Here is a 17017-nt window from a genome sequence, read left to right on the forward strand (position 1 = left end):
AAAAAAAATATATAGCCACAGGTACAAAACATATTCCAAGCAGAATCGAATCTGGCACAGATATGTTTTGTTTTTTTTCCCCAAGCAATCTAAAAATCTTTCCTCAATAGTCATTTTTCAACTTGTTTTTCCTTTCAATCCCATGGCTGGACACATAGGCCAAATTGTGATAAACAGTCTTGCACTACTTGTCCACAAGCGGGGTAATTAGCAATAGCAGCCGACACTCGCGCGAATCTCGCTGTCAGTTTTACCACAGTTTACAGAATAATTGTTAGCTCCGGGACACCATTAAAGAATTAATGAAAGGAGAGTAACTCTAGAGCGCTTGCGAACGCTTGGAAACGAAACATTCCGTTTGATTCACTTTCCTACCACGTGAAATAGAAGTAAAAGCTTTACGTTTTCGACCACGCACAGGTGCTAGAAAACAAATATGATTGGTCATATTTGGTTTTCAAATAACCACTCCAAAGTCTGCTTCAAATCTCCCTGAGATAACCAACCATCGTAGCCCTTCCATTGTAATTATTAACCATAACTCATAGCTAATTTAGTACAACCACTAATTCCTTTTAGAGTCTCAAAGGGTTTGGGTAAACATTGTATTAAAATGGAACCAATCTAAGACCCACGAAGGAGGGAAAATCCATGGAAACTTAATTTGATTACGCAGAGGTGGCAAAAATAGGCTACTCACACTCAATTAAGTAGAAGAACAGATACAGAAAAAAAAAATAATAATACAGCTCTACACACGTCGTTTCCCTCTTTTATTCATTTATAACGTGTTCATGGTGAAAAAGAAATCCAGATAGTTTTAGCTCAGGCTTTCATGCTATCAAAACAATATGCCCCTTAAGCTTCGCGAACGCTTTGAGCTACTCACAAACAAATGTTAAATTACTAATTAGCATTTTCACAGAAGTTGTTTTTTTGGGGGGGTTTTTTGTGCTGGCACAAGACACAACACATTTGCCGTTGAGATTTTCTCTTGGCATAAAACATGAAATAATTCCCTTGATTCTTCAGCTCATGACTTTTTCTTTTATTGTTTCATTGTACAGAAATGTTTACACCTGTATTGTGGTTTTTTTTTTTTAATTTGTTTTGTTTTTTTTCGTTGCGGTAGCTTAACTGAGGTACGGGAGAGTGACAGACAGGGGAGTTATTAATATGACACTTTTCCCCCAGAGAGTGAGAGCAAGCCCCCTGGTTCAAGTCTACTTGCCAATCCACTATTGTGCTCAACATTTGACTGCTTGAATGTCTTCATTTGTGATGTCATCAAATCTAACCTTGGTCCTCATACATCATGCATAGGTCGGTGAGTCATGTGAGTGTGCACAAACTACTTGGCAATGTTGGCTACGAGAACAGAGGTAGGACACCCTGCACCCTTGAGTCCAATCTATGAAGAATATCGTTCTTTTTTTTTTTTCTCCCCCACGCAGCTCGTCTCTCTGATTAGACCAAAACATTTCCCCCAAGGTCATCTCATCCATGCAACCTTTGCTGCATTGACTCAAATGATATTGCTAAATCACAGTCAGCTCGGAATATCTCGTCATTGGTTAAGTGGACCTTGGACACCTGCATGTGGACAAGTGAGCAAATCCTCTGCAGTCTTTTCATCAAAGCATAAGAAGGAGCAAAAAAAAAGGTGGAAAAAAAGGGGGCGTATTTGTAACGCTATTTGTAACGTTTAGTTGAATGTAGGGGTGAGGGAGGAGGGGGGCTTCCATTTGTCGAGCGACTAGGCAAGCTCTCCCGCAAGCATGCGATGCGCGTCCACGTGGCCAGTGGAGCGCGTGACAGATCAGCGCCGCTAACGCAGCCCCCCGCGGCTTTCAGGGTTTGCCCCTCCTGAAGAAGCACCAATGTGAGATGGCTACATGGAGGGGGCGGGAAGGATAGTTTGAAGGGATGAGCTTTTGGTGAGAAGACGCCAATTTCTCTCTTCTTTTACCGCTGACAACAAGCAAAAAAAAAAAAGAAATCCCCAAAAGCACCAGAGACGCATCAACCGGACCACGCGTCAGAACCTCATTAACTCCAAAGACTGGAGGTGGGGAGGGTGGGGGGGTAAGAAAAAGAAAAAAGCAGAGCTTTATTTCCAAGTGGTGAGTATTTTTATGATTATTGATGTATTCTTTGGATGGGAGATGGGGACGATGTGTCGCGCATGTTCCGTTCACATGCAACAACTGCGGCTTGTGGCGCGACTGCAGTGGATGGATGGATGCTTGCTTTGCTTGCTTGGGTTGAACAGGTCTCCCTCCCGTATGCATGCGGCTGTCTGCAAATAAGATGCTACTGCATTTGAATGAGCGCGTTTTGCAGCAGTAGTGTCCAGTTTAGCCCCCCCACCCCAATGCGACACCAAATTTGGCATGTCCTTAATGGGCAATTAAAAACAATGTGTGACGCAAATGAGACGCTGGCGCAAATAGTGGGAATTCACATGCGGCTGTTTGTTTATTTGTTTGGAAAGCTGTCAGACACAACCTGCCGCAACCAGTGACAAGACTGTTGAGCAAACGCTAACTTAACCTTGGCACTGAAGCTCCAGCGTATAACCCCCCCCCCCCACCCCGCCCCCTTTTTTTCCCATCTTTTCAGTCAACAATGCAGATGGCAACATGAATCTTGTCAATATATGTGATGTGCAAACGTAAAGTTGAAAAGGCAAAGTACAATGAAATCATTTGCATTTCTTCTTTTAGTTCAGTGGGCAGCCACTGTGCAGCACCCGACAATCACATTGTCAGTGAGTCACTGGCTGGAAATGATATTTTCGTTCTGTCTGTAAGCAGAGTCCATAGAGAAATGCCTAAAGATGGGGTTTGAACCAACAACCTTGCTGACCAATCATATAAGTGCAAACCCTCAAAATAGGGGTTTTAAAATGGTGATGATAGAAAAAGTGTCATTGTTCGGGGTCACAGGTGAGCTCAAATGACTTGAGGCGAGAGGCAGGGTCATTCTGAACTGGTCACAAGTCAATCGCAAAGTGGAAGATATCATGGAAAATGTATATTGCAATATTCATCCTGATAAGATAAATAATGGATGACGAGTGCTTAGATTTTTTTGTAGTTATTATTCTTTAGTCATTTTGTTTTTTGCACTGCACCAGTGGTCGGGGGGTCACACAAAATATGTATAATTAGCTCGGTAAATTAAGTAGCTTTATACACGTGTTAAATGACAGACACTTTTTTTTTTTTTTTTAGTCTGTGTCCTTAATATTGAATCATAAATATTGATGGTCTTGGAGAAAAATATTATGCTAACAAAGCAGTTGGGTGCTGGATTTAAGTGACACAAATGTTTGTTCACAGACTAGAAAGTAGGCCGAATGTGAAGTGGAGACATTCATGTTTGTGCTTTGCGCGTATTCACACATTTCTTTGCACTGCTTTTATTTAATGGCCGCCTTACTGAATCAAGACTATAAGACGCCCCCACCCCTCGGAGAATCAAGTTTCATTCCTGCAAGAGTCACATATTCGTGTTTTAGCACTGCTCTAATTTGATGTAGTGCACATCCTCATGCCCCCCCTCCGACCCCAAAGCCATCCATCTCAAGTTTGCACACTCCAGGACTCAAAAAGCAATGACTGCCTGTGACCGCAAGTAAATGACTTTTCTCAGCCAGTTTCTTCAGCTGTTGAGATATACGGAGGTATCCGTGGTGGCGCAAAGCTAGCAAGCTGATTTATTGTCCGGCATGCAGCAAATGTGTCAAAGGGTAGCAGATTTGTTTAGGGAGCAGGTGATATTTTCCGTGAGACTCTTAGACGGATGGGTTTTGTTTGGCTGATTTAGTGGTTCTGATGTATTTGGGGGGGAGAAAAAAAAATTGCAATGTAGGACGGGGTTTGCATTACGTTGGGCTCAGCAGATGTACTCCCATACGACGTGAGGAAAAACACGGGATTTGTTGACAGGATTAACTCTGCTATATTGTTCCTCCAGGCATGAAAGGAATGATGCAGAGCATCTCCCATGATTAGAAGATAAACGTCTCCAAGAGAGTTGAGGAAAAGAGTCATCTTTGCTCAGAGGGAGAAGCAAATATCACAATTTAAATAAATGTTTACAGCATATTTTAGAAAAAAAAAAAAGCAGTCACGAAAGGCGACTTTATGAGTCGTAAGCCACCCGGCTCGAGAAGAAGGGTCGGACTAATGCATAACTAATGTCTGAAGATGAGATGGCTGATGCTAGTTGACAGGAGAGAATCACAAGAGCCCTCCATGTGTATTGAAAGCTCCACTATGATCATGTCAGACATGACCAAGAGGCTTTGAGCGGGTGTTAGCAATGTGCTGAGAGACGACAAGAAATGCTACAGAGCAAAACAAAGCAAGAGCCAAGCTGCTTCTGCATCTCCCAAGCACACCATTATCTAACGTGATCAAAAATCATTTGGGCTCCTGACGTGAGCAGATTGAGGTTGGATTTGAATAAAAAAAAAAAAAAAAAAAAAAAAGTTTGTCTTTAATACACAGTATCATTATTTATGGATCAACTATCAGCAACTGTCACTTTTGTAGTTTGATGGTATTTTGGCAACGACGTGGGACTCCTGCCAAGACTAATCTCATGGAAATGCACATTTCAGCAATTTAGAGAATAAAAGTACTCACCGAAACATCTTCAACAAGAGCATAATGAGCAGAGAAAATCAATGACTATTGATTGATAAGCCGCTGTCTGTAACTATAGCTGCTCGGTAACTTCATTTAAATTTGTGATGGGATTCATTCAAAAGTGTATTTTGTCGGCAACAAAAATAATAATACTTGATTAAATCGATTCATGCGGAATAAAAGAGCTCTCAGGGTATATGGTTGACTCAGATGTCACCACAGATGTCCTTTTGTTAATCACAATCACTGGCGCTTAGTTTGAAGTGCAAAGCAGCAGCAGAAGGGGGGGGGGGGGGGGGAAGCACCACACACTATTCAAAAGTATTGGAACAATTAGGCCAATTAATTTTTTTTTCCATTATTGTTTTTCCATAGGTTCATCAGATTTTTTGGGGGGTGAAAAATTTATTTATAATGTAGTTTTTCCTTTTTCAATGCTGTTTCGATAAGGCAATAAAAAATATAATACAGCCTTGCCCTTATTTTCACGGATCACGAGCAGCAGAGTCTTACTCAGACCTTTGAGGTTACAAGTTCACACTAAAGCCTAAAGCTGCATATCTTGGAAGTTCTACTGCAGAGGCAAAACAACCTCAGGTCCTGCAACAAGGAAAAAAAGTCTTATCCCAGACGTGAACAGTTGTGGATGGAATATAAATGGTGTTCTTTGCCTGACTTATTCAATACACTTGATATTTTTTACCTGAGTGTCATCATCAGATTTATACTTTCAATATATCAAAAGATTTAGAAACATGGAAAATTGCTAACATTTGACAAACACAATTTAAAGTCAGGAAGTTTCTATTTTCAAATCCATTTTGAACATTAAAGTCCATGAAGCAAATGATCAAAGTTATTGTGAAGACATGCAAATTAAAAAAAGATTACCTACTTATTTTTTCCCATGAAAGAAATAAAAGCACTTTCCTTTTATTTTGCATTATTCCCATTTTTAAACTGCTCCTTGTAATATTTCCATGAAATATACCGACCCCATTTTTTTTAATCCAGACCTATATTTATATGAAAATCCACATGGAAGGCCGAAGTGGCTCTTGATGTCTTTAAGTCAGATGCATTATTGCTGCTTGGTTAGACTTTCCGTGATGGCACAATCTTGTTACTAACCTTGTTAGTGCAGTGCCCAGCTTGAAATCCCAGAAGAGCACATTGCAGTTGACTGCCTGTTGCTTTCCAACCATCATCATGTTGGAAAGCTCCTGCAGTAGAAAGAGGAGGTTAGGAAGATGCATCATCAGGATTTCATAGGTGGCCTTGTTTGCATTCTTTACTGATGACAACAAAGTTCTGGTCTCTGGAGAATTTGGTGTATGTGTGTAGGCGGTCTGACTGTGTGCAATGAATCTTGACATGAAAATTAGATTGAGATCTTGCTATATGTCCCTCCTGAGTCAGCATCTGCTCCCCTTGTACTGCAAAAAGAAAAATTACAAGCTGTATGAGTTGCCCTCAGAGGTTGTGCTGTTATCTGATTTTTATTACCGCAATCAAAAAAAAAAAAAAAAAGTGTATTGTTTGCTTCAACGCAAAACTTGACTGTGTTCCCAAAGGATTTTACCTTGAGGAGCAAATCCACCTGTATACTGTAGGTGCCTTGTTATTGCAGTCATTTGTTCATACAATGATTTTCTTATGCAAATGACTGCAATGTTTTGCATGTAATTTAAAGTACATGGCGGTTTCAGTACAGGAATAATCCCCCCCCCCCTCCTCATTTTTTTTTTTTCCAAGGGTGATTTCCCAACTAAGACGGTATTATTATTTTTAATCATAGCCCGCCAGATAACTGCAGGCAATTTAATTGTGCAGCATTTGGCCGCAATCACAATGTTTCAGCCTACACTCTGGACAAGAGATTTTGTTTACATCACTATTGCGTTGCCGTGTTCCAAAATGGCATTGCAGATTGGACTCAATTGCAACAACAATTAAAAAAAAAAAAAAGTGGTGTGTTAATACGGAAAGTAGTTGTCATACATTTCAGACTATTGCAGAGCTGTGAGTGTTTCTGCCAATGCCACATGACCTCATATTTTCTTTAATAAAATAAAAAAAAGTTGAATACAGCGCCCTCAGTGACACCAGCAAACATCAACACAACTGCAGAAGGAGGCAATACAAAAGGAGGGGGGGGGCGGTAATGTGTAACCATCTTTTTCAATAAACTCGGTTGCCATCTTGCTGTTACTAGGCTGCACGGTTAGACCTTGGAATTGCCTTGATGTCTATCAGCGACCCGATTCTCTTTCTCTCTCTCTCCCACTTTGATGAGTTTGACTTCATGCCAAGAATGTAAGCATCATTCTCAGCAAGGACGACCGACCACAAGCGACAACTCTGAATTTGTCTCCTGCGTAAAACATAGGGAGGGATGCTTGACTATATTCCTATTTTGATTTCATGAAATAATCATAAGGTAAACGTACAGCAATTATTTTTGACCTATTTTTATATGATTATATTTGTATGATTTATTTGTATTTATATTTTTATTATTTATTCATTATCTTTATACATGCGACATTGTTATTGCTGCTCCTTGCAAGCCATCTCGTGGAACTGGCAGTGGGAGGTGTATTTGTCTTTGAGAAGAAAAAAAAAGTGCATTAATGCAGAAAGAATCGGAACTGCCAGTAGCAAGCTCACGCGTGGCACTTTAACAAGACAAACGCATTTCGGAATGAGTGAAGCGAATCAGCCCCCTAGACAACATGTCCAGCCTCTGACAGATACACTGGCATCGGAGTTTCTGCCCAAACTTCTCCAGAGTGCTGCACTAGTAGTCAAAGCTGCTTTTATCACAAGAGTCACTCTTGCCAGTCGCTCCGGCAGCAGCATCTGGAATTATGTTCATGGCAGATACCTTGTCATATTTCCACAGTGGGAGCTGATGCAGTCCAAGAAGCAGAATGCACTGAGCTGTTTCATAGCATCATGTGCCAAAGTCTTTGCCAGCGTTGCACTGGCATCCGCTCGGCATCATGCTTTCTGTACTTCTAATCGCTGCTCCTGTGTGTGCACTGCATCAGGTTCAATGCATCAAATTTGAATATGCTTGCTATTCATGCAGCGTAATGTGATGGAAATGGAACATGATGTGGATTGGGGAATTTGAAATGCAGACTTATTTTTATACACTTCTTTGGGATAAGATTTCTGATTTGATAAGATCTGCTTTCAAGCCCATCCCCTATTTTGAGAAAACGGATGGGCATCTCCACTACATTGATGTTGGTGGAGTGGCAGGACTTCTTATGGAAATGGATGAGAAACCTCCGGTTGAATGTGTAATATTCAGCTCATCAATAAGGTCTACTATTTTATTTCAATGACCGTACATTCATTTCTGGTTTGCGATAAGAAACCAAACGACATCGTCAAATAAACATTTTAGGTTCGAAAGCAAATAGCATTAAGCTTTATCACCGACCTGGAGGTTTGATTCATGGTTGAAATGATTTTGTTGGGCCAGTGTGTAAGGCTATTACCAGGATGCAAACATGTGCAAAGCAATTACTGTTGGGCTATATAGCTGTCATTCATGTCTGGAATGCTCATAAGATTTTTATACTGTCTACAGCTCACTTAACTCTGAATGCCTAAACAACTGGCATCATCAATATGTTCAAAGAGTCACTCATAATTGTCAAGGGAGATAAATAGTGACGGGAATCCCACAAAATACAGTTTTGTCTACGCAGCAAATAATAGATTGACAAATGTAAAGTTTGTCAAATGTTAAATTTAGTTTCAAATCCTTTTTTCATGCAATTTTTTTATTGATTTATTGTACACCCCAAGATTAATTGCATAATTACCAAAATAATAAGAAATGAAAAAGAAAAGCCATTCTCTGTCTTTAGCTAATAAAGCGACTCTGTCTTTATCGCTTTTTATCAATATATATTCATAAGTTCATCCATAAATATAAAAAAAATATGCTTGTCGTTCTTGTATCTGCATATAAATGTTGGCTCTCTAGAAGCCTGGCCCAAAAAAAAATCCCAGGTGTAAACCAATTACGAAGCCTGATAAACACTTGACATGCTCATCCACCGACCCGAGTTACATCCCTAATGGAAGAGGACATTCGGAGTATCATGATTGATGGAAATGACAGGAAAATCCCATCTGAGAATTACCAGCCCATCTCATGGCCTTGCACTATTGACTTGTGACTCCCAAAGCAATCACCAAATGAAGCTAGATGTGTTTGGCTAACGATTTTTCTCAAAAGATAAACATCATATATGTACGTTATCTTTAGGCTTGCTCGAGTAATTTATGCTTTGGGATCTATGAAGCTCGCCGAGGAAGGCTGAAGTCATGTGGATGTAGATCCGTTCGTAATTACTTATCGGTAGTTTTATTTGATGGGATGACCTCAGCTACCTCCGCATCCTCAAATCCATTTTGGTTGACCTCAGATTGGTTTGGATTAAAAAAACAACAACAATAACATCTCGCAATGTCGGCGTCAGCGTCAAATTATGAATACTTTGGAAACTAAAAACACATTACGTCACAGCTTCTTCTCTCAAGCTTGTCATCTAATTCATGTTTCATTTATGTTGTCGTTTTGAGAACCCAATCGTTTTTGTTACATGGATGGTTCATTAGCAAACTTAAATAGTGTGAAGGCTTTAATAGCACAACTGCTGTTGCTTCTGGACTCATCTCAAAATGTGTGCTTAGTGATTTTATTGGATAATAAAAAGTATCCAACCTCTCTGTACCCAAATGATTTCTTCGTATTAATTTATTGCCGCCTGGCTGTCAGCCAATGTTCGAGAGCCTTCTTAATAAGGTTACAACATAATAACAGTTGGGGTAGCCTTTTTGCTCTTGTGAATACTCTTCATTAGTAATATATACCAGAGCGGTAGTAACTTGGACATCATATCAGGATTGTAAACATTTTTGGTAATTTGATTCTGATTCTTTGCTACCAAATTAGGTTTACAGGCTAGCACAGATCCGGATATTTTATGGTCAGCCCATCCACAATGTCTGCCACTGTCCTTGCAAAGTTGTTATGATGTCAAAAAGAAAGATAAAAATGTGCAATGCTTTTATTTTGAAAGTGAGCAGCAGAAGCAATTAAGGGCAACAAATTGTCTTTAGTATTTGTTGCCAACGCAGTGACTTTGCTGGCGATATTTATAGCCCTCTGGAGACTACTTTTCCAAAAAGCGGTCAGTGGCCATGCCAAAGAAATAATGGCAGCAAGATAATTATTTTGTGCATGCTGAAGGGGAAGAGTGAAGATTTGCCCCGATGATGCTTATCCCAATAACCTGGACCAGTTAACACGATACTGTACGGTGCTTAAAATGATCATCAAAAATAGATAAAAAATGAATATTCACAAAAAAGATTAAATAAAATGTTGCTTCATTCCATTCCATATTAAATTAAAAAAATGAAATAAACCATGTTTTGCTTCATTCATTCATTCCATTGATATATTGAATTTGTTAAGGGACTTGGCAGAAATGTCGAGATCACCTCAATCACTTCTTCATGAAAAGCAACAGATTTCTTCTACTAGTCTGGCACCTTAGTTTAACAGCTGCTTTGCTATCTTTTTCATGAAGTATAAGTGATGTGTATGCAGATTTGCAGCGCCACCGAGCTTAATTGCAAAAGCCACACTGATTTAGCTTATTATTCCATTTATCTGATCAAGTCGCTAACTCCCAACAGCGAGTCAGGGGATTGTTGTAAGGGACACTTGCTTTAGTGTGAGTCGAGCAGAAAATGTACAACATGCAGTTAAAATGCTTCCAGTTAGTCCAGCTTGTCAATGAATAATTGAAAAGCTTCAGTAAACAAAAGGTATGTGGCCTTGAGGAAAGTGTTTTTGGATGAACATGCTTCAGTGAACCCTGTTGCTACATGTGTCAAGGGACACATGCTGGTGGTCTCTTGGATATTTTGCACATTTCATGAAATGTTTGGAAACACATTCAGTAGGAGGAGGTCAAAAGGTTTGTCCTGGGAAAATGCTCAACTCGGTCAATTCAACGGATTGAACGTGTTTGGAACTCGGAGGTTACAAAACGATGAGAGGCCAGAAAATCCAACCGGGATCCCAGGGGGTGCTAAAACAAAACAAAACCTACCTGATGGCTAGCCAAGTACTGCATGAACACATTATATTAGAAAGAAAAAACCGGAAACAGTCACAAAAAATACCACTAGCCAACTTTATTATACAATTTCTGAATTCTAGAATATAGTCCCAATAATGGCCCAAATATTTGATTTAACAGAAATGAACCTAAATTTTTAGGGAATAAAGTATAATAATAATAATATATTCCAGTAAATTATTAAACCCTAATGTTTTCATTCTCTACCAAAACTTTCAAAAAATGTGTCACTGTTCAAATTCATTTTTTGGGATAAGTAAAATGTCCTCCTCCTTTTTTTGTCGGTTTTAAAAAATAATAAATTAAAAATCTATACATTTTCTCTCCACTGCGCAAGAATATCTACATTGGTTCTCTTTGTTTTATTTTCAAACACAATACTTTCCTAACCAATGCAATAATTTGGCAAGTCCCCCCCCCCCAAACTCTGAGCAGATTAAATATCTTCATATTTGATTAAGCAGACTTTTGGGGGCGTTTGTTTCATTCTTGTATTACTGGTTCTTGCATCACCTGTCAAGAGTGTATTAACAGAACATTACTCAGACAGCTTTAGCAGAGGGAGTAGAAATTACATTTAACTTACTTTGTTTCTGTCCTAAATTGTTAACAGAAGCTTATTGTCAGGTGGCTCAGGGCTCACGTCCATGAGGAACAATTTCAAACAAAATACCAGTAGTCTAATATAACAAGCAAATACCACTAGGGGAAAATGATCAAGATAAAATAATCATTTGACTTCTAATAATGATCATATCCTGCATTTCCGGTAAAAACAACAGTAAGAACAGCTTCCGTCTTTGAAATACTTTCAATGCATTGGATTTGGACTGAGTAAAAAAAAAAACCATAAAAAACATAAAAAACTCCAAGCCCCTTTTCTCATCCCTTATTTTGAATGCAAAAATCTCTTTGCACACACACCCAATGACAAAGTGCCGAAAATTAAATCAAAAGTGCTTTTCCGGCCTTTTGATTCTGTCAAATGAGATTATATTACTCATTGGATTTTCTGCTTTTTCAGCCAGTGAAAAGAAATGACGCTAGAAAAGAATAGAAATGTGCAAGATGTTGAGTGCTTTAGGTTTACTGTCACCTGAGGCAAGCTATTTTTAATTTGCCAACAAAAGCATTGTGTTTCTTTTTTTTGTCTTTCTTTCTTTCAGAAGAGTCTAAGCCCCAGGAACTGAGCCCTCCCTTCATTTGCATGACAGGTATCGGTAGTCAGGTGCATTTGTTATTGTCAAATGGGAAGAATTTGCAAGAATGCTGTCAAGCAAATTTCCTTTGCGTTTTTTTTTTTTTCTAATTGGCGCTAGTGTCGGAGGATCAAAACAACAACAGGCATTTAAAAGAAAATTCTAATTTGTGTAATGTGCACTTAGAATGATTACAACTTTCCTTGTTTTTCCACTCCCCCCCCCTCCCCCATTGTATCATGTTTGTTTATTGAGCACATCATTAGTCTACCAGTAGCTGTGCATCTTTTTTTTTTTTTTTTTTTCCATGAGACTTTCTTCTAACAGTTTAACTAGTTCAGCAAACGGCTGCGTATTCCATCAGGGCCTCAAGAGAGCCAGGGCTCTAAGTAGATTTTAAAATATTGATGTATCCAGGACAGTGCTAAGGATGTTGTGTGTAATGAACAAGGCCATGTGTGGTGATGGGGGGAAAAAAAAAAAAAATGATGGCGTCTTCTGTCAGACAGGGAAATGACATCCGTTGGTCTGGCGAGTATAATTTGCTTTTATTACAGAAGGTAAAACCTTGAATGGTTAATGATGCTGTATTAGTATGAACAAAATGCCTGAATGAAGGAGTCCAAACAATGTTTGTCTCCACTATGGGTTCATTCTCTATTATTTGCGGAGTGAAAGATTTCGTGTGACGTAGGAAGAGGATCGATGATTTTATTTGAGTACAGCCCTGTGTATCTGTGAAGGTTATGGTGCTAATCCAAATTGGATTGTTTTGCCTTGGCAGAGCTCTAATGAGCGCCATTTTAGCATTTATGGAAATTGCCATTATTTTCCATACATGATAAGCAAGCCAGGCTGTTATTTTGCTTAGCTATGAATGGTAAATGGGCTTCCATTAGGTGATAATATTTTTCATTCTCAGTTTGCTTGGCTGCTCTCTTGACCTAAAACAAAAAAAGAATCAGTCTCGCTATTGCTTTTGCAGCCTTGGGAGAAAATCAAATTATCTTTGCCATAGAGATGGACTGTAACAATTATCACACGATGACTCGGAGTGGGTCGTGTTATAAAATGCACAGCTAGCGGAGTCATAACCCAGCTGCAATAAAACAGCTCCCTGTTAAGCGTCTTCTCCTAATGCCTGAGACAAATGAAGTGTAGAGGGCCTTTGACAAAGCCCCAAAGCCTTCTATCTATGTGTCCAATCATTTGTTTGCACTTCACGCAAAGAGAAGTGCTCTCAGTAAAATAAATTTAAAAAAAAAAAGGGAATGTTGATTCCCCCGAGGGGACTGTTTGATCCCGCTGGCCGTAAAGGGGGGCACAATCTCACAAAAGTAGAATAAAAGCCTTTAAAGTATAAAACAGCTGCTACACGTGTGCGCTCCAGTGACTGTGCATCTGCTCTGCAGAGGTTGTTTGTCTTCTTTTCCTGGTAATAATGGCCTTTTTTTTAGTTAGGCTTCCATTGCAAAGCTGCCAATTTGTGAGAGCAGCTATGAGAAGAGGTGATGAAAGTGGAACTTGACTGCCGTCCTTGTAATTGGGTAATGATGAAATCAAGTGTTCCAGGAAATTTCATTTTCATAAAAAAAGTTTTAATCATTAGATACAAATTAGTATGTTTTATTCTGATAATATAGTTACAGCTAAAACAAAATATTATATTTATATATATAAGATGATATTTTCCAAAATATTTGTAATTATTCATTTTACGCTCTATATTTTCTGTACCCAGTTTATTTGCTCAGTTTTCTTCCGCCAGGAATGACTAAATGAATCCGTAGAAAAAGCTGTGATTGATTTTCCTCCCCCCCAAAAAATACTGCTTACTGCGAATCTACACTCGATTTCTCAAAATCACATTTACGCATCAAGAGAAAAGGCCACAGACTTTACACTTCGAGGAGACTCGGCCCCCTGAGCAAAGGTGTGTGCGACAGTGCAGCACACATTTATAGTGCAAACTAATTATCTCATGACAATAATTGTCTACTGCCACACAGAACAGAATCAGATTCACCCTTGGAGGGCTCTCTCAAGCATTCACAAGGTGATTTGCTGCCAGATACATAAAAAGATGTGTCTTGGAGATGTTTGAATTCAACATAGAGTGAAGAAAACATGTGAGCAGTGAAGCGTGCATTTATAGAAAATGTAAACATAGATCACATTTCGGTAAAGGGCTTTTGTTATGAATGAAGATGTATTGTGTCATTTGTAGTTGTATTCCTCAAGAGCTAAAAACTACATTTGTGTCATTTCCCTCAGGAGCCCTGTGTTTTAAACTGCTATGGCTGCTGCATTTTGGAAGCTTCAACCCCTGCACTTGGCCTTGTGGAGCTCCCTTCTATGCCTCAGCATCATTCCTCATGCCAGGTAGGACAAAGCGATCTCCTTTCAGATCCCACCGTGTGCAATTTGCAGTCTTCTATTCTCTGTGCCAGCTATTGTTTACGTGAGGTGTTTTGCATCACGCCTCATTAATCAAGTTGACTGCTACACTAAATCGTGCAATCGAGCCAATATCTATAGAAGCAAATATAAGCTCACCCAACACTTCATTAGGTACGACTGTACCATCTAATCAGATACACCAAAAGGACTATTATAACAAAGCATGCACTTTAGAATAATATTAAAGGGACAGTGTAGATAGATGGTTACACATAATGTAGTGATTGGGTAAAAGATGGTGGAAGATATTTTTGTGTGAATAGAACATCGAAAAACAATGAAATGAATGAAAATAGTATGATTTCTCGATTGAATGAGAAGTACTACAACTTATGGTTGAAATGAACATCTCATTATAAATACAGTAAAAACATTTTAATTGCGACTGGGAGAATTTATCTCCGTTTGCCCACGACGTGCAGTAATATATATTCCGAATGAAAAGAGAATGGATGCCATCTTGCAAGGTGAGCCTGTCCTCACATCTAAATTGTGCAGTCAGAGCAACAGTCCATTTTACTGACTGCTGAATTAATTTGCATTGTGCAGCACACCACACTTGTGATTGTCCATTCACAGCATTTTCTCTCCTGCTTCTTTTGCACATTTCGGAACGGGTGTTAAGAGTCAGCTAAAAAAAAAAAAAAACGCCCCTTAGTATCTAGATGTCATTCTAATCATGCCTCTTGTAATTTCAAGTGAAGAGAATATGCGCTGGTTGCCATGTTTGCATTGTTGATAAGGCCGCCGGATATTATTGCAGCAGGAAATGGCAAATTGTAAACTGCTTGAAACATTTTGAAAGCAAAAGCTCACCGACCCAGGAAGAAGGCAGGCTGGGGAACAAAATCAAAGATTAGCCTAGTTCTTCGTTGTTATTAGTACAGCGTAGCATCTTGTGTGACTTACATACATTCTAAAATGCACTGTCCTTGAATTGTAATGTGATACATATTGAATAGTCTTGCGAGATGCACAACCTTGATGTCTTCATTCCTTGAATTTGAACTAACTTGGGCTTTGGAGACCTTTTCCATGTCAATGTTACATATTGAATCCAATCATGAAAGCATCAAATTGTTCTACTTCAAAATCAGTGGCGGTCATTCAAGGAGGGAGAAGCTAAAAATATGACATGGACTTTTTTCCTTCCTTCCTTCCTTCCCTCGCTCGCTCTCTTTACGAACCCCCCCAAGACCCCTACTGTCAGGTTTAAAGACCTGATGTGAGGCTGTAGCAAACGATCGGCAGTATCCATTACTTTAATTATGAATAAGCGTTCCATTCTTTATGAGAGCAGTGTATTAATAATAACATGTATATGAAATGTTGACATCCTCAGGGATGAAAAAAAATGTCACACATTTCCCATTGGAATCCAAGCAGGCCATGGAATTTATTATTCATGGCCAAAGCTTGACGGAGATGGTAATTTTCCCATAATTACCTAAACCATAATCGAATGCACGTATTCAATGTCCTTTCCCAGAAATGTTCATATTCATGTTTTTTTTTTTTGTGCTTTAATAAAAAGCAAATGGTCGTTGACTGGCTCCGAAGCTAATGATGAATTGCACTACTTGGCTAGAACCAGCCGGGGTGCTATTGATTCAGTCGATACGAGACTCCTATCTCGTTCAAAAATACGATGAAAATGGCCAATGTTGACCGTCAGCAAACGAGATGTCTCTCTGTCAAAGAGCTCCCTTCTGATTCCACCATCGGAATTCCAAATGGTACAGATGAGGAAGAAGACATTCCTGATGAATGATGGTATAAGTGACAAAAGCCCTTTGGGGAAGTGGCGTTGTGCAACTGGCCACGTTTGGCGCATACTCAAAAAGCAACCTGACATGCCAGATGGTGCACCTGGGACACAATTGATAGAATCTGGATAGACACAGAGCACATCAACTTAGAAGCTAATTGGGCGAATGCTGGCTCAATTGGATCAACATGGACAAGAATAAATAATAACAATAATAAACGGATACTAAAAATCATAATAAATAATCATCTTGGCTTAGCGGTCAGGAATAGTCCAACTGGACTTTTTAATCCAAATTGCTCCTTTGTGGCCAAACAATCAAACTGTTGTTATATCATTGTGTTTTTCATTGTTTACAAGCACATTAAAAGTGAGTTTCCACCCATAGCAGCTGCCTTGAGGATCTGATGGGTCCATCTTGGCTGCAATCACATCTGTTTCCGAGCTTGGAAAGATGTATTTGCAAGATTACATCTGCATTATCCATCTGCCTTGCAAGGTTCCAATAAACATGACACGTTCGTATTATTCTTTGCAACAATTCCCGCAATAAAAAAAAAAAAATCTTGTTTCCACCTCTTTTTAGTTAAGACTATCTTGCTTTCTGTGTTGTAATGTGTAGCCATGTAGCTGGTTAATGTGGCATTTAATCGATAGCCATAAGGATGAGAGTGCAATGTGTACACTTTCCCCATGGATCGCTCGCTTGTAACATCGGCCAGACTTCTCACCTCGTCTTCGATGAATTATTCA

At 39.2% G+C, this 17017-nt stretch overlaps 1 protein-coding gene across 2 annotated transcripts in view; it reads left to right on the plus strand.

Moving 5' to 3' along the window:
• Positions 1 to 1891: 1891 nt before the first annotated feature.
• gabra3 (gamma-aminobutyric acid type A receptor subunit alpha3) overlaps positions 1892 to 17017 on the plus strand; it is a 32736-nt gene continuing 17610 nt past the window's right edge. For both annotated transcript variants that reach the window (XM_085936784.1, XM_085936785.1), the window contains exons 1-2: positions 1892 to 2123; positions 14311 to 14418. In XM_085936784.1, coding sequence (XP_085792910.1) covers positions 14333 to 14418 — 86 coding nt within the window. In that variant the 5' untranslated portion in view covers positions 1892 to 2123; positions 14311 to 14332. The remainder of the gene's footprint in view (positions 2124 to 14310; positions 14419 to 17017) is intronic.

This window comes from Syngnathus leptorhynchus, chromosome 17, assembly GCF_054491065.1.
Source record: "Syngnathus leptorhynchus isolate UIUO chromosome 17, UIUO_Slep, whole genome shotgun sequence".
Taxonomy (NCBI): Eukaryota; Metazoa; Chordata; class Actinopteri; order Syngnathiformes; family Syngnathidae; genus Syngnathus; species Syngnathus leptorhynchus.